General features: G+C 36.0%; 1 protein-coding gene across 1 annotated transcript in view; it reads left to right on the top strand.

Moving 5' to 3' along the window:
- LOC150107269 (cGMP-specific 3',5'-cyclic phosphodiesterase-like) overlaps window positions 1-21,128 on the top strand; it is a 453,449-nt gene that overhangs the window by 297,227 nt on the left and 135,094 nt on the right. The window contains exon 12 of the mRNA XM_090391769.1: window positions 7,190-7,336. Coding sequence (XP_090247895.1) covers window positions 7,190-7,336 — 147 coding nt within the window. The remainder of the gene's footprint in view (window positions 1-7,189; window positions 7,337-21,128) is intronic.

The following is a 21,128-nucleotide window of genomic DNA, read 5'->3' as shown; positions in this document are numbered from 1 at the left end:
GTTCTCTTTATAAACCCAGAACATTTGCTCTACTACTCTCATGTGAGAAGACTCATGGTTTCTTCTCACCATTGCATCATATGCAAACAACTAAATATCCTCATTCAAACCTTCCCCAATATCACTAATATACAGGTTAAACAATAATCGTCCTAAAACAGATCCTTGAGGCACACTAGTGACTTTCCTCTTCTGGGATGTTGTTCCCTCATACACAATTTGCTGATATCTATCAGATAGCCAATCTCCAATCCAATGCATGACTCTGATATTCATCCCCATCCATTCTAGTTTAACTATCAATTTATCATGCGTCAATCTAACAAAAGCCTTTGCAAAATCCAAGTATATCACTGTGCATCCACTGTTTGACAAATGTGCTTGTCATGTTATTATAATAAGTAAGCAGATTACTAAAACATGACCTTTCTTTATCAAATCCCTGCTATCCTTCATAGAGAATGCCACTGTTGTCAACCAAGTTGGATCTGGTTCTCACTAACTTTTCCAACACTTTAACCACAACACCTGACACACAGATGGGTGTAGAATTTGAAGCTTGAGTTCTGTCACCTCCCTTATAAAGTTATTACAATCTTGCCTTCCACTCCTTTAGAACTTGGCCTAATGTGAGACTCATATTCAATAAGTATGTCAAAGAAGATTTCCTCAAAACATGTGATGATATATCAAGTCCCATAGCCTTATTAACATCAAGTTTACTCAATTCCCCCATATATTGTCTCTTCACTCACAGTCAGTCTCTCTCTCTCTCTCTCTCCTGCTCCCTTTCTGCATGATGTCACATTCACAAGGATTAAATACCTTTATGCATTACTCATTTAATATCTCAACTATATCCTTTGCATTGTTTATCTTTTTACTAATGCAAGGGATATAGTTGAGATATTAAATGAGCAATGCATCCGAGCCATCCACATTGTCTATTCTTCATTTCTATGAGGAAATTTTGGATCAGGCAGTATGCAAAAGAGGGTACATGAGGATCAAGGATCTTGGTTCATTAGAAGATGTCGTTATATATGAGGTGTAAAATCTTGGATCTTGGAAATTGATTATTACCACTTATCTTATGCTTCCTCCATAATGCTTTCTTCCTCAATACTGCATACTTAATCTTTTCATTCATCCATTTCAGACCTACCTTATTTAACCTTCTGCCCTTGGAATACTTTTAGACATTGCTTCTGCTAGATAGTTCTTGAATAGATCCAAGCAGCATTGATCTTATTTCCACCTAACTCCTCCTCCTATGCTAGCATTTCATAATCACCAGCTTTGTAGCTCCACATAGCAGAAGTCCTTATATAGATGGCAACCACCGAGATAATCACTTTCATGGTCACTTTCACCAATGAAGTGGTACAATCTTGCCTTCTACTCCTTTAGAACTTGGCGTATTGTGAGACTCATAATCAACAAGTATTTAGAAGGAGATTTTACACCTCATATATAACGACATCTTCTAATGAACCAAGACCCCTTGATCCTCATGTACCCTCCTTTGCATATTGCCTGAGGTAGTTGTCTTTTATTTTCATTTACTTTAAATGAAAATATAATGAATAAAATGAAAAATAGGAAGACAACACCAGGAGAAGACAATATAAACATTGCACTATACAAAAATGCAGGTGAAAAATTTAACGAAATTTGTTAACATAGTATTCACTAAAATAAATTTTGGCAATGCAAAATTATATAAATTAAGTGGATATTAAATTCATAATTATTCCAAAGCTGAATTCTATATGGTCCATGCTAGGGCAACTCGTAAATGCCAGTGAGTGTATCCCATAAACTCTCTGGTCAAATTTCATATGAAACTTTCATAGTTTCTGCATTCTGCTTTGAAATAATGTTGGATTTATCCACTTGATTTATATAATTTTGCTAAGAAAGTTTGGATTTCTGGAAAAACTCCTGACTTTTGGAAAAAAAAAAACCCACTGGTTATTCCAGTTTATATATAAAAAAAAGGAAATAAAGTTGACAAACTATAGGGGAATTAGTTTAATTAATGCAAGGATATTAAAAGAGAAGGTAAACAATACTGTAGAAGACAAACTACTAGAATTGAAAAAGGCGATCTTGCATAGACTATTTTTACTCTAAGATTAATAACTGAAAAGAGAATTTCAAAAGGAAATGCACATTGTTTTTGTTGATTATGAAAAAAGCCTTTGATAAAATTAACAGACAAAAGTTGTTTAAAATATTAGTTGATTTAAATATCAGAATGGCTGACATATCAAGAGGAGTACAACAAGGATGTATACTATCACCTCTACTTTTTTAATATATATATCTATTATATAAAACTATATAATATATATTATATATATATAATAATAATAATAAATATATATATATATAATAATAATTTATATATTATATAAATCTTCTTATAATCCCTCCTTTCCTCTTTTATCTTGCGGTGTCAAGGATTTTCTATTAATTTAACTGCAGCCGTATCGTGAAGATAAGGTAGTTAGCCCTATGCTTCCCAGTGTATCCTATGTCTGTGTGTTCAGGGGCTGGTTTGCCTGTTCTGGGGGATGAAAAACCTGAGTTTCTGGGTGAAATAACCCTCTACCTTCATATGAGACTGCCTAACTCACTTTAGTTGAAAGAGACCAGATAAAGGTTTCTCACGTCACGGATGGGAATCGAGCCCAGGTCTTTCTGACCAAAGGGCTTTGTCTGTACTGATTGTGCTATGGAGGCTCTATTATATTAAATATATTATATTATATAATTATATATATATTATATAAACCAGTCAACCAAATCTCTTTACAGTAGTCCATATGTGGTTTAATCAAGGCCTTATACAATGGAACCATAATCTCCTAACTTTTACAAGACAGTGTCCTCTACATCATTGTTCAGACTTCATTGTGCTGTCCTCACAATTGTAGCAACGTATCCTCTAATATCCTCCATTTAGTATACAAATAAAAATAGACACTATTATTTGCAGATGATCAAACTATATTAGCTACATCAAAAGATGAATTACAAAGATCAGTAAAGTCATTAAATGAAATCTCTAAAATTAAAACAAAAAAACAATGACTCTAATTTTATTAAATATTAGAACAAGTAAATATTTTCAGATACCTGGGATGTGATTTATTATATAAAGTTGAAAAAAGATGTAGACATTAAAATATAAAATTTTGTTAAAACAGATGGCTTAATAAATAATACATTTATGCCATCCCTATTACAAAAACATACTAGAATCAGACTGTATAATGTCCTATCCAAACCAGCTTTATTATATGGAAGTGAAACATGGAATATAAAAAAAGAACGATGAAAAATTATTTTAAACAGCAGAAATGTAATTTCTTAAAAAAACAGTTGGATATACCAAATGGGACCATAAAACAAACAAAGAAATTTTACACTACCTGAATATAAAACCAATTAATTATTACATAAGTAAATATAAACAGAAATAGATGCAACATCTGAATCAAATACAGGCAGCCCTCAGTTTACGCTGGTTCAATTTACGCCGATTCACAATAACACCGGTTACCTGCACGTGCTTTCTTACTGTAGTGTGGTCGACTGAGAAACGACGTTAGCAGGCACTCTAGTGTTTGAGTGTTTACCGAGCTATTATGACGTATATGTATCAAACCTGGTTTTAATGTTGAATCCACCTAATTGTTCTATTTAATTTTTTTTATGTACATACGTATTTAAATTAATAAAGTACGTAATTACATACCATGTCTGACAATAGAAGTGCAGAAAAATTAACAGAACTTGGTGTTAAGAGGGTGTGGAAATCAATCGCACTTGAAAAGAAGATGGAGGTGATTCGAAGAATGGAAGATGGGCAGACACGTGCTAATGTCTGTAGAAGTATGAACTTACCTCCATCGACTGTTACTACAATTATGAAAAATGCAGATAGAATAAAACAGCCTGTGCAACAATCTATGGCAGCACTAAATGCAAAACATGTACGTTATAGCAGGGGTAAACTTCATGAAAAAATGGAAAAATTATTATCATTATGGGTGGATGACTTGAATCAGAAAAACATTCCTCTGATGCAGGCTGTTATAACTGAGAAAGCAAAAACAATTTTTGAGCATCTTAAAAAGACAGATGGAGATGAAGAAACATTTTTAGGAAGCAAAGGTTGGTTCATGAGAGTTAAGTCTCGAAGTAAGTGGCACAGTGTCAAATTATATGGTGAGGCGGCAAGAGCAGGTGTTGCGGCAGCTTTTCCTAAAGAATTTCAAGACTGTGTAGAACAAGGAAGTTATCCTCCTGATCTCATTTTTAATGTTGATGAGACTGGGCTCTACTGGAAAAAAAATTGCCATCATGCAACTTCATTTCCTGTAAAGAACGTTCCACTCCAGGTTTTAAAGCTGCAAAAGATAGACTTATGCTTTTGTTGGGTGCAAATGTCTCCGGAACTTTGAAGCTTAAACCAATGTTGGTGTACTATTCACAGACACCACACGCCTTCAAGGGTCTAAAAGCCATGCTGCCAGTCTGTTGGAAATGGGACAAGAAAGTTTGGGTTACACAAGACATTTTTATAGATTGGTACAAAAATTATTTTTGTCCTACTGTGCTTCACTTCTGTAAAGAAAATGATTTTCCAGCCAAGACAGTGCTTCTTTTGGATAATGCCCCAGGACATCCTCAAAACCTTGCTGAAGGAACACCATTGAATGTCAAGGTTGTTTACATGCCACCAAACACACAAACACAAATGCAACCGATGGATCAGGGGATTATATCAATCTTCAAAGCCTATTGCCTCCGTATAACATTTATGGAAATGGTAAGAGTCTTGGACATTTCAGGAAAAACTATTAAAGACTATTGGATATTTTGAAGGGCATTAACAACATCGAGGCAGCTTGGAACGACGTGTCAGCAAAGTGTTTAAAAGGAGCATGCCGAAAACTTCTTCCAGCATTTATGTATGACTTCGAGGAATTATAGCAAGAGGAGAATGTTATTGAAGATGTTACCAAGCTTGCGCGAGAGGTGGGATTGTATAATATTACAGCTGAAGATGTGACAGAAGTCTTAGAGAACCATGATAAACTGCTTTCCAATGAAGTAAAAAATTATTTACTTCATTACTTAAAAGAATTAGCTAAACAATTAAGTCAACATCCAAAGGAGAAGAAAGAAAACGAAGGTCCTCTGAGAGATATGAAAACGACCGATTTACAGCATATCCTTGCAAGCATAGAGATATTGACTGATAAACTCTGCAAAATGGACCACGATTGGGAACGGAGTGCGAACATAAAAAGGAATATAATCACATCTATTCGACCTTACACTGGACTCCTTAAAGAAAGAAAAAGAAAATCTAGGCAGTTAACACTGGATACTTTTTTTTAAAAAAAAAATGCAGGTGATCCAAAACCAGAGAACTTCAACATAGAAATATATTATTATAATTACGGCTATTATAGCCTGTTTTTGTTTTTATTAATAATTGTTTTGTTTATAATAATAGTGTTTAAGAGGATTAATATGGGAATTTTTCCCAGATGTTTCAAAGTTTCAAAGTTTCATATTTTTTGTATATAATTTTGTTTTGTTTTTCTTTATTAATAATTTTACTTTAACAAATATATATGTATGTATTATCAAAGCTTTAAATATAATAATGTTACACATACTTCATGTGCATATTTTTTGACTGCGCGGAACATAACTTCATACTTCTCATTAAAATTCGGTTCGTTTTACGCCGATTCAGTTTACGCCCGTTTTTTTCAGGAACGGAACTGAAGCATAAACTGAAGGTTGCCTGTATACAATAGCAGGCCATCAAAATTATTATACAGATACAAAGTAAATGGAAAAAGAAAAAAAGTGAAAGACTAAGAAAAACAGGCCACTTGGCCTAAAATTCATGATAGAAAGAGTTTTATACTTGTGACACATTTTTTTTTTTTTTTTTTTTTTTGGTAGCATATACCTGTTGGCACACAAAATTAGTTGATCTGTGAAGATTTACTAGAAGAACAGGCTCAAAGTCCATAAGAAGAAGACATAAATAAACTCGGTTTTATTAAATATTGTATTTATACAAAATGGCAACTTAAATAACTTAGCATTGGCATTGTAATATGGTATCAATTTACAATTGATACCAGCAGGCGAACCCTAATATCAGATATGTCCACCTTTGGCTTTGATCACTCCTGCTTCCTCTGAAGGAAGCTTTCCACCAGTGTGCAGCAAACACCAGATGGAATTTGTCTCTATTCCTCCATCAAAGCAGCACTGAGTTCAGCGACAGATTAAGAACGTGCTGCTCTGAACCTCAATTGCCACCCCAATTCATCCCATAGGTGTTTGATGGGGTTGAGGTCAGGACTCTGTGCAGGCCAGGGCAGTCGTTTAAAACCCATCTCTTCATACCATTCCATAACAGCTGCAGCTTTGTGGTATGGGGCATTGTCGTCTTGGTAGTAACATAGATCCTTTCCATAAAAACTCCACAGTGTAGGCAGCACCTGATTATCCAGAAGAATATCAAGGTACTGAGCTGCCTTCATTGAGCCATGAACAACGACCCAGTGGTTAAACTCCAAACCAGCTGAATGCATCCCATGGCATTACTCCTCCACCACCAAACTTAACTGTGGTGTGTGCCTCCCATGATGAGTCTCTGACTTCATGGAGGTCGGATGTTAATAATAATAAGAAGAAGAGGAATAGAACGAAGAAAATGGCATTTTTGAAAAGAAAATAAAGAGCATTAAGCACTGTTAAGATATTTTAAAGAGCAGAAAAAACATATTAGAGAGAGAAGGAGCAAGAACACCATCCCTGCCAATTGCATAGAGATGAGGTAGGAAGTAGATTTTTTTCATGTATAATGAAAAGTGAAATATATGGCTGAAAACAATGTAGAGTGAAATATATGGTTGGAATGAGTGTAGAGTGGAATATGTTGCTGATTGCACAACTATATATAAATTTATGGTGCAATATTACAGATATTGAAAGTTGGTTGATGATGTTCAGTAATAATAAAATATTAATAATTATAATAATTTCAATGAAATTTCATTTTAGGCTTGAAAGCTTTTTTCTCAGTTTATCATTTGCATTATCTGTATTTAATTCTAAATGCATTCCAATTATTTATTTCCAGAAACTTCCTATTCCAACTGCAGACAGTTTTGGGCTATATGAGTTTGACTTTTGTGACTTCACACTGTCAGATGAAGAGACCTGCCAAGCTACGATACGAATGTTTATGGATCTTGATTTAATTAGTAAATTTCACATTCCTTACAAGGTATGTCTTCTAGATTAGATTGGATGGGGTAGAATGAAATATGTGATTGGAAAGAACGTAGAGTGAAGTGATTAGTATCTTCCAGGGAAGAATTTTTTTTGTAAGAGGAAAAGAACAGCCTTTGGGCAAAACAGCAGTCACATCTAAAAATTTTCTTTGGCTAATGTGTCACACACACACACACACACCACACACCACCACACTTACCATATTTTACACCCTAATCATTCTTGGAATCAAATACTTCATCAGAATCATAGTCACATATTCACACCTTAAAGCAGATCAGATATCAATTAATACACTCAAAGTGAAGTGCTTTTGGAATGTATTACACACTTTTATTGTGATAATTCAGTGCAATAAAAAGACAAATAGCATGACCTAATCTTTGAGCATGGTATGATAGTAGTCACTCCCCAAATTTTCTGGTGTGGATCATGGAAACTGTTGTTCAGATTAGGATATCCACGCATAATATTGCCAAGAACATTCTAAGATCTGAAAATTATGATTGTTATCATTATCATCACATCAACACTACCACCTTACCCCTGTAGAACCAAATGTCTTAAAATCACTTACTACTCTTTCTGCCCTCATCATATCATACATTCAGCCTATGCATTATACTTTTGGAATACATTGGCTATCACAAACCATAGAAAGGCTTGAAGAAACTAATGTCATTGCATTTAACCTTTTCAGGACAATTCATTAGGTGTCACTGAGACTTGCTCACCAACCTACTATCTTATAATCTAATTTCTGTTCTTTGCAGTTTCCTCTCTGGTCCTTCACCAGAGAGGAAACTTGTTGTTGACTTTCTTTCCTCAGTTTTTCTCCACCAGTGCCAGAGTACCCATTGACTCTTTACTGTCATCCGTGTTCTTCCTTCCTGTACATAAATGACCTTTGCTCCCAGACCACAAATCCTATCCATAGCCATGTTGATGTTGTACTTCCCATTCATCTCCTAGTTTAACAAACCTTGCAGTGCACAATCATTCCAAGCTTCAAGATCTTCTATATCTATTATTTTTAACAGTGATCTCCCTGCTATTTTTCACTGAAGTGAAGACAACCTTGTCAATTTTAATGCCACTTAAACACAAATCTGTGATTTTCTCATAAAACAGATTTCATCTCCTCTCACTTTTACATGTGATAAAATCTCTGATCTTGCTTGACTTATGCTTCTTAGCCCCAAACACATCACATCATATCATAACCTCTTCAGTCTCCAAAAACTTTGGATCTTATTCTATTCATGATATTACTTCTTACCTGCATAACTGCTAATAACTTCTAAACAATACATCCCAAATTCTTATCACTGTGGAATGCTGTTCCTGTGTTCCTGTTTGGAGTAGTGCATCAAAAACATTCCAAAAATTGCTTGATGTTAACATTGGGGGGGGGGGATGAAATGCCTGTTAATTGTAGTTAATTCCACTAACTTTCTTAGTCATTCTCTTTCTTCCTTATGCCTTTTTAATAGGTATTTTCATTTTCACCTTATGCTAACTGCCTATCATCATTCCCAAATTTTCCTTTAAGTCTATAAGAACAAAAGTTGCTATTGATAAACAACCATTTAGTATCCAGCTTCAAACTTAATGAGGCAACTTCTTGTCCTTCTCTTCATCCTTACTTCTGTTCTTTGGAACAGCCCTTTCTCCTGCTATTTTCTTGTCTCATTCTGTCACATTCATTTGCTGTATTACTACTCTCAAAAATAAGAAAATCACTTTGACTCCTTTCACTTTTTTATCCCTGCAGCTTGATTTTCTGCTGAACAGCCATCCAAAAATTAAAATCATCTTTCTTAGTCAAAACTAAAAATTCACACATATACCACAGTTATTAAATTTTAGTAATATGTGGATATTTCCTCTTAAGACATCATCAGTACAGTTATTACAAACAATACTAGGAATTACATTCAAAGGAACAGTTAGTGCACATGCTTACATTGGAATCCCTCTATGTGTACAGTAGCATGTTTGAGGACTAAAATATTCGGCTGTAAATTAAAATATATCTGATAAATTTATTTTATAAAATTGAGGATAATAATTTCCCAGACCTTTGGGATAGTGAGACAGTCATTATTTTCGAGATTGACATAAGGCTTCAGCACTTTCTTTATATAAACGTTCATGTTTATATAAGGATCTATGTAGCAGCTTGGTGTTTTTTCATTGGATCCTATGGTTAGGGTTTTCAAACTCCATGTTGAGCAAGGCCAGATTTGTGCAATTTGATCAGATGATGTGGTCGTGGCGTTCAGAGATGCATTTTCTTATAGATCTTCCTGTTTTTTCTGTAGTACGACAACTTACAAGAACATGGAACTTCGTATATGTCAGGTAGCATCATAGGTGAGAGAGTTTGTCTTTTGGAGAAGGTAGCAAATTGTGGAGCTGGTTGATTGGTTTTTAGGTAGCAGCCAGTTTGTATTTCTTCATAATTTTTGACAGACATTTAGAGATGCCTTTCATATATGGTATAGGAATTCTACAGGCTTCTTCTTGTCTGGATTGATATGTAGGGAAGTGGCTGATGCTGATAATTTTTTGAGTTGTATCCATTTAATAAGGCTATATCTTTAATAATTTCCAATTCTTGTTTTAAAGACTCTTCTTTTAAAGAAAAACATCAAACTGCTGCATAGATCCTGGAGTGGTGGAATGGTTTCTTTGCATGGAGGGTGGTTAAACCATGGAATGCATTGCCTGATGGAGTGGTGAGAGCGAGAACGGTCAATGAGTTTAAGGAGTGGTATGATAGACTTTGTGTTTCTTAGGGGGAACCTCCCCTCGATGAGTCTTGATAGACTTTGTGTTTCTTAGGAAGGACCTCCCACGATGAGTCTTTTGACTCCATGGAGGCCTGAATAATAATAATAATAATAGATCCGTATATAAACATGAGCGTTTACATAAAGAAAGTGCTGAAGCCTTACGTCACAGATCTTAACCATAATGACTGTCTCACTATCCCAAAGGTCTGGGAAATTATTATCCTCAATTGTATAAAATAAATTTATCAGATATATTTTAATTTAATTTTAATTTACAACCAAATATTTTAGTCCTCAAACACACACTACTATACACATAGAGGGATTTCAATGTAAGCATGCGCACTAACTGTTCCTTTGAATGTAATTCCTAGTATTGTTTGTAATAACTGTACTGATGATGTCTTAAGATACTTAAGATGAAATATCTACATATTATTAAAATTTAATTACTGTGGTATACGTGTGAATTTTTAGTTATGAATACTCCACAGGTTTCACTATATAATAGAGTCTTTCTTAGTCATTTAATGTCCACGATTGTTCAAGCTGACTTCACTTTTACAATTCAACTATATTATATCACTGCTAACAGCAAATACTTTGCTGTTAGCAGTGAAATAAAATAATGTGATAATTTTCATGGGAATGGCTATCCTGAGAAATGAAATTACCATTTCCAGTTTATTTATTTATTTATTTAAATAAATTTCCAGTACACTACTACCATTCTTCATAGTTTCTTATGCCACAGCACTGCTCCAAGTTGCCTTCTAAGTTTGTCGTAATCACCAGCACTGTAGTTTCACATATGCAAAGGGGGGGGGGAATCTGGAAAGTTCTGATAAACACCTAGACAAAAATGATATTAAAGCAATTGATATAACCACAAGAAAGAACATACTAGTAGCAGAGTTATGAAGGTAACTTATATTCTTATATCCTTGTATGTTCTTTCTTCTGGTTATATATCAGTTGCTTTAATATAATTTTTTTTCTAGATGTTTATCAGAATTTTCAAGGACCCCCCCCCCCACTTTGTACCCCTTCTTAACTGAGAATTCCACATGTTTAATTGTGGAACTTCACAGGACTTGACTACATGGTCAGTTTCCCTAATCAGAGATAGAATCCTTGATTGTGGATATATTTTTCATGCTATTACAAGAACTAACACTCTCAACCTCCTTCATCACATGCTATTTCAGGTAATTATCCCTTAGTAACTATATTATTATTAACCTCCAGGTAGTCAAAGACTCATTGAGGGAGGCCATACATCACCCACACCAGCTGTCATACTTTTCCTTTAAACTCATTCACACTAGATACATTCATTTCTTTCTTAACTGCCACAAACCTAACCTACAGATGCCTCCTTGTCCTCTCCCTCCATATAATGAAAAATTTAATCAATCGATATCCTATAATGTCCTTTCAAAAGTTTACAGAACTCTATCATATCACTTCTCTTTCTTCTTTCTACTAGTGTCTGCAGTTCACATACTCTCAATCTATCCTCATAATCTACATTCCATAGTCTCAACATCATCTTTCTTACTCTTCTTTGCAGCCTTTCTACATCTTCTTTATCCCTTTTGAACCCAAGGGACTAAATCTGCATACAATAGTCCTGGCTGGTGCAGTTGTATCAAGGCCTTGTAAAGAGGCAAAATGACTTCTGCATCCTAACATGTCAACGTTTATTTCAACATTGCAATTATCCTCTTAGTCAGCGCGGTTAGCGTAGTGGCTTTGTGCTTCGCAACCATATGCCTGGGGAAGGAGTGTCCTAGGTTCGATTCCCGTTAGAGACGTGAGGAGCTGAAGGATCTTCCTCATCCTCAGCCATAGCCAAGTTAGCCGGTCTTGGGCGCGGGCAGTTGGGTTTTTTCCGCCAGTTTATCTGGTGTTTTTCATACCGCAAGCAGCCAAACCGGCCCCGTGAACACACAGGGATACGGCCAAGAATACTTTGAGGCATAGAAGTGACCATTCTATCCTCGTATTTCGGTTACGGAATTCAAGCATGCTTGGAAGGTTGTGGGCCTTAAAGGCCTGTTAAAGCCATTGGGATAGAATTATCCTCTTAGTTGTATTTGCAATTTTTGTTATGTGACCTTTGAATTTCTACTTTATAACCACCATAACTACAAGATCTCTAGCCTCGTTAGTTACTCCAAGCATAATCCCACCATTCTAATATGCTGTTGGATATAGTACATTTCAAACTTTCACTTACTAACATTGAATTGATAGCCATTATCATTTTCCCACCAAAGTAATGAGTACAGAGAATGAGTCTGAGCAAGTAAGAAGTAATGTGAAAGAGTGGGAGAGTAACAAAGGAGAGAGAGAGATTGAAGTCGTACTTATGAATGGAGAAGTGGTTAGCATAAGTGTAGAGAACGAGAGAATAAGTGTGCAAGAGAAACAGGAAAACGGGCAGGCTCAGGGAGGACAGGGAAAATACAGTGTGAGAAAGGGTTGATGCTCAGAAAGTGAATGGGTGTGTAGATAAGAAGGGAATAGGATGGCCTGGTATGTAATGAATAAGGGGGGGAAAAAGAAATGGCTCGAGGAAGGAATGGAGAAATCTGATAAGTGGTATCAGAAACTTGTTAGAGATCCTGGAATGTGCTGTTGTGTTTGTATACAAATGCTAAAAGTATCAGAAATGAATTGATTGCATTGATTGAGTTCATTCACCCAAAAATTGTTGGAATACATGAGACAAGGTTGGATGAGGATAACATCCTGGAAAGAATACAGATGGAAGGGTATGATGTTTTTCATGAAGATAGAAAGAGTAAAAAGAGAATTAGAGTGCTGAATAGAGAAAATCAAACATATCAAAATAAAATTCTTTTGATATGTAGCCAGCAAAAAAGAGAATGATTGTAATAGAATGAAATATTTAGTCAGATATTGCTATAGATCTAGTAATGTGGAAGGTAGTGACATGACATGTATAAGCAAATTAGCCAAGAAAATAGGAAAAGAGTGATCTTTATGGGTGATTTTAATCATGACAATATAGATTGAGATGACGAGATGGCAACCAGAAGTAAATAAAATGTTTTTCTCAAGTTTTTGAAGGATAACTACATCAGACAGTATGTAAAAAGAGGGCACACAAGGTTTGAGGATCTTGGATTTCATTCATCTGATCAAAGGATGTCATTATAAATGAGGTATCAAATCTTGTTCCAGTTGGCAAGAATGACAATAAAGTTATTATATTTGTGGTTCCTAGCCATGTGAGGACTTCTTTGAAAAAATATATGTGGAACAAGATTATGAGAAGCTCAGGAGACAGCTTGCAAGTGTAGCATGGAAGGAGGAGTTGGGTGGAAAGGAGATCAATGCTGCTTGGCTGCTATTTGAGAACTATCTAGTAGAATCAATGTCTAAATGTATTTCAAGGTTCAGAAGGTTAATATAAGGTAAGTGAATGGATGAATGAAGAGTTTAGATATGCAATACAGAGAAAGAAGGCATTATGGAGGCAACATAAGATGAGTGATGATAATCTGTTCCATAAGGAATACAAAAACAGGGAAGGAGGATTGTATGAGGAGCAGTTAATGAAGCCAAGAAAATCCTTTTGATATGTAGCCAGCAAAAAAAAAAAAAAGAATGATTATAATAGGATCACATTTATTGAAGAAAATGGTATAAGGACAACTGCTGCAGAAGATATTATTATTACCCAAGACCCCATGGAGTCCAAGATTCATCTGTGAGGTCCTTTTATCATACACACACAGCTCATCATATTTGAACACATTCGAACTCCCTGCAGACACCACAATCTCAGGCAAGGCATTCCAATTGTTTACAACTCTGCACGAAAAAAACCTGCCTCTCACTCCCCTACTCACACCTTCTTTATACAGTTTCCAGGGATGACCTCTGGTTCTCCCCTGATCTCCCACTATTTTCTGTAGAACTTCTCCAGCATTGATCCTATAACAAACCCTTACCAACTTGTAGGTCTCTATCATATCTCCCCTCTTCCTCCTGTCCACCAGACTCTGCAAATTGCATCTCCTCAATCTTTCCTCATACTCGACATTCCAGAGGTCAGAAAGTACCTTAGTTAGTCGCCTTTGGACCCTTTTCAACATCTCTTCATCCTTCTGAAAACCAGGTGACCAAATCTGGGCACAATAGTCCATGTGTGGCCTAATCAAAGCCTTATACAACGGAACAAGAATCTCCCTACTTCTACACGTCAGTGTCCTCCACATCATTCCCAGAAGCCTTTGTGTTGTCTTCACAATTTTGGCTATGTGTCCCCTAAATTTCAGACCCTTATCCACTATCAACCCCAGATCTCTTATTTCTTCCACCTCCATATATATATAGTTGATATAGATATAGTTGAGATATTTAATGAGCAGTTCATAATGGTCTTACATCCTTGTGAATGTGGCATCATGGAGAGTTTGAGAGCAATGGATGAGGAGGAGAGATTGTGAGTGAGCATAATGTTATGGGGGAATTGAGTAAACTTGATGTTAATAAGGCTGTGAGACTTGATATATGACCGCATATTTTGAAGTAATGTTCCAGGAAGTAGATATCTGCCTCAGCATATTTGTTTAACGAGTCCTACATTGGTCATGTAGTGAAGGAAAGGAAGAAAACTATAGGCCTGTGTACCAAGTATTGAGGTTAAAGTGTTGGAGAGACTAGTAAGAACCAAGATTCAGAATTCGGTTGGCAATTGTGGTATTATCCTAATGGACAGCATGGATTTGCTAAAAGGAGGTCATGTTTTATAGCAAAATATTAATCTACTAGTACTTATTGCATTGAACGTGGGAGAGGGATACACAGTAGTATATATAGTTTTTTTTGTAAAGGCTTTTGACAGATTGCTACATAATAAACTGAGAGTTAAACTAAAACAGATGGGATTGGCCTGGAGACTGACTATCTGATGAGTATCAGTAAGTTGTGTGTGAGGAGGAGCAATATCCCAGAAGAGAAAAGTCACTAGTGGTATGCCTCAGGGAAGGATCTGTCTTGGGACCATTGCTGTTTAACCTGTGTGTTAATGATACTGGGAAGGGTTTGAATGGGGATATTCAGTTGTTTTCAGATGATGCAAAGTTGGGAAGAACTATAAGGAGTAGAGCAGATGTTGTGGCCTTACCAGAAGACTTTAATCAACTGAGTGAATAGGGATGGCAGTGGGGATACTAGTTCAATGTTGGGAAACATAAGGTTTTAAAATTTGGAAAACAATGTTGGGATGTAGAATTTACACTTGGTGGGAATGGTGGATAAGGATCTAAAATTTAGAGGATGCATTGCCAAAATTGTGAGGACAACGCAAAAAATTTTGACAATGATGTGGAGAACACTGACTTGTAGAAGTAAGAAGATTATGGTTACATTGTATAAGGTCTTGATTAGGCCATATATTGACTACCATGCACATATTTGATGATCTGGTTTTAAAAAGAATAAAGTGATATTGGAAAGGGTTATGATAATGATTTATGGGTTTAATGGTGCAAGGACAGTAAAGGTTATACTGCACCATATCAAAGGTTATAGCAGTACACAAAGTAGGACAATTACAAAAATTTGTGCCATCAGTGGGATTTGAACCCATGACCTGTTGGTTGGAAAGTGGGTACACTAACTACTCGGCCAACTAGGCCAGTGTAGTTTCTGGTTTCTGCAATGTTGAGTATGAAGAGAGGTTGAGAAGATGCAATTTGCAGAGTCTAGTGGATAGTAGGAAGATGGGTGATATGATAGAGATATTACAAGTTGGTAAGGGGTTGTTATAGGATTAGCATTGAAGTGGTTTTTCATAAAATGGTGAGAGATGGGGGGGGGGGAATAAAAGGTTATCCTTGGAAGCTGTATAAGGAGGACGTGAGCAAGGTAGTGATAAGCACATTTTTTTCAGAAAGTTGTGAATGATTGGATGAGTGGTATCTGCAGAGAATTTGAATGTATTTAAGGCACAGTATGATGAGTTGTGTATAAGACAAAGGGACCTTCCACGATGAATCTTTGACTCTATGGGGTTCTTGGGATAATAATAATAATAATAATAATAATAATATCATGCCCTTGAGGTTCATTGCATCCTTCAATTGGAAGAAACTTGAGTTCAATTCTCATCACAATGAGAGGAATCTTTATATGGGCTTTTTCAATTGAAGATGAGCTAGTCAATCTCATACAGAGATAACGCATTTATATTTCAGTATAAACTGAAATAGTTTATATTTCAGTTCCATATTCTCTAGTTTATGCAACATCCTACATGGGATTAGAACCCAGGGCTTTCCAAATAAAGAGCATCATCAAAACTGACCGAGATATGGAGGAATTACTTTGAAAGAGATTTTTCATATAATGCAGGAAGATAGTGAGAACAAAAGGTCATTCCCAGAAGGAAGATGTTTAAAGAGGGTGTGAAAAGGGGAGCGAGGGAGTATAGTGAGTGTGGAAACAGGGAATAAGTCTAGGCCATGGTTCAGTGAGCTTTGTATTTGACAGTGGGGGACCTCTTGCGATGAGTGGTTTGGCTTTATTGGTTTTGATATTAGTAATAATAAGTAGAAGAAAAAGAAGAATCATATTATTATTATTATTATTATTATAATAACAGTGTCTCCATGGTGTCAAAAGACTCATTGCGGGAGACCCTACATTGACATGCTAACCATTATTTACACAATACCTATCATACTTCTTAAATTCATTCACAGACGAAGCATTCACAACCACCTCTGGCAACGCATTCCACCCATTCACAACCCTCCAAGCAAAAAATCTAGTCCTAAAACATTTGTTAACCACACTCTTACATAATCTGCAAGGATGGCCCCTCATTCTCTCCCTTCCTGTACTGGTCTTAAAATTGTCATTAGTATATGCCTCTATCATATCTCCTCTCCTACATCTATCAGCTAGTTTTTGGAGCCCACAGATCTTTAATCTATCTTCTTAGGGAACATCCCACAGACCTGCAACAATCTTTGTGACTTGCCTCTGAATCCTCTCCACCATAACTTGGGAGTTATGGATGATTCAGAGATTCCACCATAACTCCCAAGTCCCTTGCTTCATCAACTTCTTACAATTCCATTAATATAGTAAACAGCATGTGATCTTATCCTTCTGAAGTGCATCACCTTACACTTAGCCATGTTAAACTGGCAGCCATTTACTTTAGTCCATACCGTCAGCCTATTTAAGTCATCCTGCAAGATATCTACATCATCTGAATTGACTATCACTCTTCCTAATTTTGCACCATCAGCAAACAAGTGGATATTTCCTTTCAAAGTATTCCCAATATCATAGATGTACAAATTAAACAATAGAGGGACCAAGCACTGAGCTCTGAGGTACACCACTAGTCACCTGCCTTCTCCTGGACTCAGCTCCTCCATAAACCACTCTTTGATATCTATCCACCAGCCACCCTCTAATCCAAATCACCAGCTTCGGATCCATACCCATTTGCTCTAATTTATGCAACAGAGTTCCGTGTGGAATCCTGTCAAATGCCTTTGCAAAGAGCAGTATCACTGAGTAAGGATTTCCTTTATCCATCTCCACTGTTACTTTATTATAGAAAGTAAGCAAGTTACTGAAGTAGGATCTACCCTTCACAAAACCATGTTGCCCCTTATAAAGTATCATATTACTGTCCACCCAGTCCTGAATTCTAATTTTTACCAATTTCTCCAAAACCTTAACCACCACTCCAGATATATTGATTGGGCTATAATTTGCAACCTCAATCTTGGAGCCTCCCTTATGCAGTGGAATCATTTTCCCCTCTTTCCACTCTATTGGGACTTTACCAGAACTGAGGCTTAAATTAAAAAGCCTGGTTAGATGAGGTGCTAATTCTCTTGCACATTCTTGTAATACATGGTCCGACATCTAACCCAATGGCAGTGTTAGCATTAAGGTTCTGTAATATATTAAACACCTCTATTTCATCTATCTCTAGACTCTCATCAGTCAATGACACATTTGACACTGCAGTATCACAACCAAGATGGTACACTTTTGCAAAATTGATCACTAAGCAACTGAACTATTTGATTTGCTTCTGAAATTTCCCTACCATCAACGCTTTTTAAAGTAATCTTTTCATGGTTATTCTTTTTTTACTTGCCACATAGCGAAAGAAATCCGTAGGGTTTCTTTTGGATTCATCAGCTAGTTTTCTCTCATAATTAGCTTTGGCTTACCTTACCATACAGGTTACTCTCTTTGCCCGTACCTTGTACTGCTCATGGGAACGCTCATCTCCTTTTTCTTTATACTTCCTCCAGAACCTTTTCTTTGTCTGCAACTCCTGCTTAATAATATTACTCATCCATCTTACTCCTACTTGATTTCTCCTTCTGACTGGGAATACAGTTTGATTTCTTTAAATACTCCTTTACAATCTCCCATGCACCATCAACATCTCTCCCCTTCAAATTCTCATGCCATAGCACTGCTGAAAGCTGACTTCTCAGCTTGTTATAATCACCAGCCTTGTAATTCCATATATATCCTTTCTTAACAGAATATTCAGCACATCTTACAATCTCCCAGGTCAAGACCACTTGATTGCTTTCCCAAAGTGGAGACAGTGTAACTAAATTACTTATTGATGTGTTCTCCAATGTTATGACCAGATCTAACACTCTCGAATCTCTTGTCCCTTCCATTACATGCTGTCTCAGGCAGTTCAAATTCTCATGCCATAGCACTGCTGAAAGCTGACTTCTCAGCTTGTTATAATCACCAGCCTTGTAATTCCATATATATCCTTTCTTAACAGAATATTCAGCACATCTTACAATCTCCCAGGTCAAGACCACTTGATTGCTTTCCCAAAGTGGAGACAGTGTAACTAAATTACTTATTGATGTGTTCTCCAATGTTATGACCAGATCTAACACTCTCGAATCTCTTGTCCCTTCCATTACATGCTGTCTCAGGCAGTTATCTCTTAACAACTGTATAAACTCCATTTCCTTTGTTCCTTGTGACCATTCCTTCTCCCAATCTATGTCCCCAAAGTTAAAATTCCCCATAATAATTATTCGACCTTCACTCATTGTGCTAATTTGCCAATACATACTATCTACTCTCTTATACCCCTTGGATTATAACAACAACTGATATACATATGTATAATATGTAATATCATTAAACAATAGTGTTGCACATACCAGACAACAACCTCCTTTGTTTCAGCACTGCTATCTTGTTGCTACATATTATTATATTACTATTATTTGTCACCTCCAGGGAGTCCAAAAGACTCATCAAGGGATGAGTCGTTTGGACTCATCCCTTGTAATTAGCTTTAGCTTACCTTATTTGCCAGCCTGGCTGGCCGAGTGGTCAGCATATCCGCTCCCCAGCCAAAAGGCTACGGGTTTGAATCCTGCTGTGGGCATGGATGTTTGTGATTGTCTGTGGAAATACTAGTGGTGGTGGTTGGCAATAGATGGAATTGGTGTAGTTGAGGTCAGTTGGAGGGCATCTACTCTACAACTCTGGAGACAGAGTTGTAGAGTAGATGCCCTCCATCGATGAGTATTTTGGACTCTCTGGAGGTGACAAATAATAGTAATATAATAATATGTAGCAACAAGATAGCAGTGCTGAAACAAAGGAGGTTATTGTCTGGTATGTGCAACACTATTATTTAATGATAGTGCAGAGAAAGCATAGAGTTAAAAATAATATCAACTAGGTCAGTGATAGGTTCAAGATCATATAAAATAGCATAGCTATATGACAGTGCTACAAAATATTACTAAAACTAAAAGAAATAAAAAATCATATATCTATACTGCAGCACCACCTATCAACTGAGACATTTACTGTGCTATTCTATATATCATGTTCTGCTTCAGGTAAATTAGATGTTATATAGAATATATTAACCAGTATTAATAATTACTAAAAGGAAAAGGGAAGAGATACAGTACTTTCAGTTAAGTCAATTTCAGTTCAGAGATGTAAAAAAAAAATCTGTAATCCATAAAGTAATGTTAATTCGCAAAGTAATGTTAAAGCAAAGAGCCTTTTTAATATGAAGGAAATTCTGTGATATAGTAACAGAAAAAAAAAAAAAAAAAAATTATCTATTAAAAATTAATGGTTGTGACAACCATTAATTTTTAATAGAATTTAATAGAAAAATTAATTTTAATCACAATTGTTATCTCTAGTTATATCGTATTACCATATAACATGGGAACAGTACTTGGATTAAATATTATTATTATTTATACATGTGCTCTATGGAGTCAAAAGACTCATCACGAGAGACTCACACTATCCATTAACACAATCACAATACCTATCATACATCCCTTTAAACTTATTCACTGTTGGGGCACTCACAATGATCTCAGGCAATCCCTTCCACTCATTCACAACTCTCCAAGTAAAGAACCTAGTCTGCACACCCATACTAACCACACTCTTAGACAACCTCCAAGTCTGACTCCTTGTTTTTCCCTTACTCCCCATGCATTGAAAAATTTATTTTGTGTCAATCCACACACCTTCAATCTATCCTCATAGGGAACATTCTACAGACCTGTCATGAGCTTAGTTACTCATATCTGAATCATTTTTACCACTACCCGGTCCTCTATAACCTCTATAAATGCATGTGGCCAAATCTGTGCACAGTAGTCAACATGTGGCCAAATCATAGCCTTATGAAGAGGAATAATAACCTCCCTAGCATCACTTTTCAATGTGTTCTTCAATATCCAAGTAATCTTCTGAGCTATTTTGCCATCTCTTGCAATATGTCGTTTGAATTTCAAATCTCTATCCACCATAGCTCCCAAATCCCTAGCCTAATAAATTTCCTGTAATATAATACCATCACTATGATATGATGTATGTAATCCTTTCATCCCAAAGTAGATTACCTTACATTTACAACATTAAATTGACAACCATTGTCCTTGG

This window comes from Typopeltis vanoorti, chromosome 4 (genome assembly GCF_054136105.1).
Source record: "Typopeltis vanoorti isolate ZY-2024b chromosome 4, IOZ_Tvanoo_1.0, whole genome shotgun sequence".
Lineage (NCBI taxonomy): Eukaryota > Metazoa > Arthropoda > Arachnida > Uropygi > Thelyphonidae > Typopeltis > Typopeltis vanoorti.
Note: the sequence above shows the minus strand (reverse complement) of the source record. Positions and strands in the feature narration are given on the sequence as shown.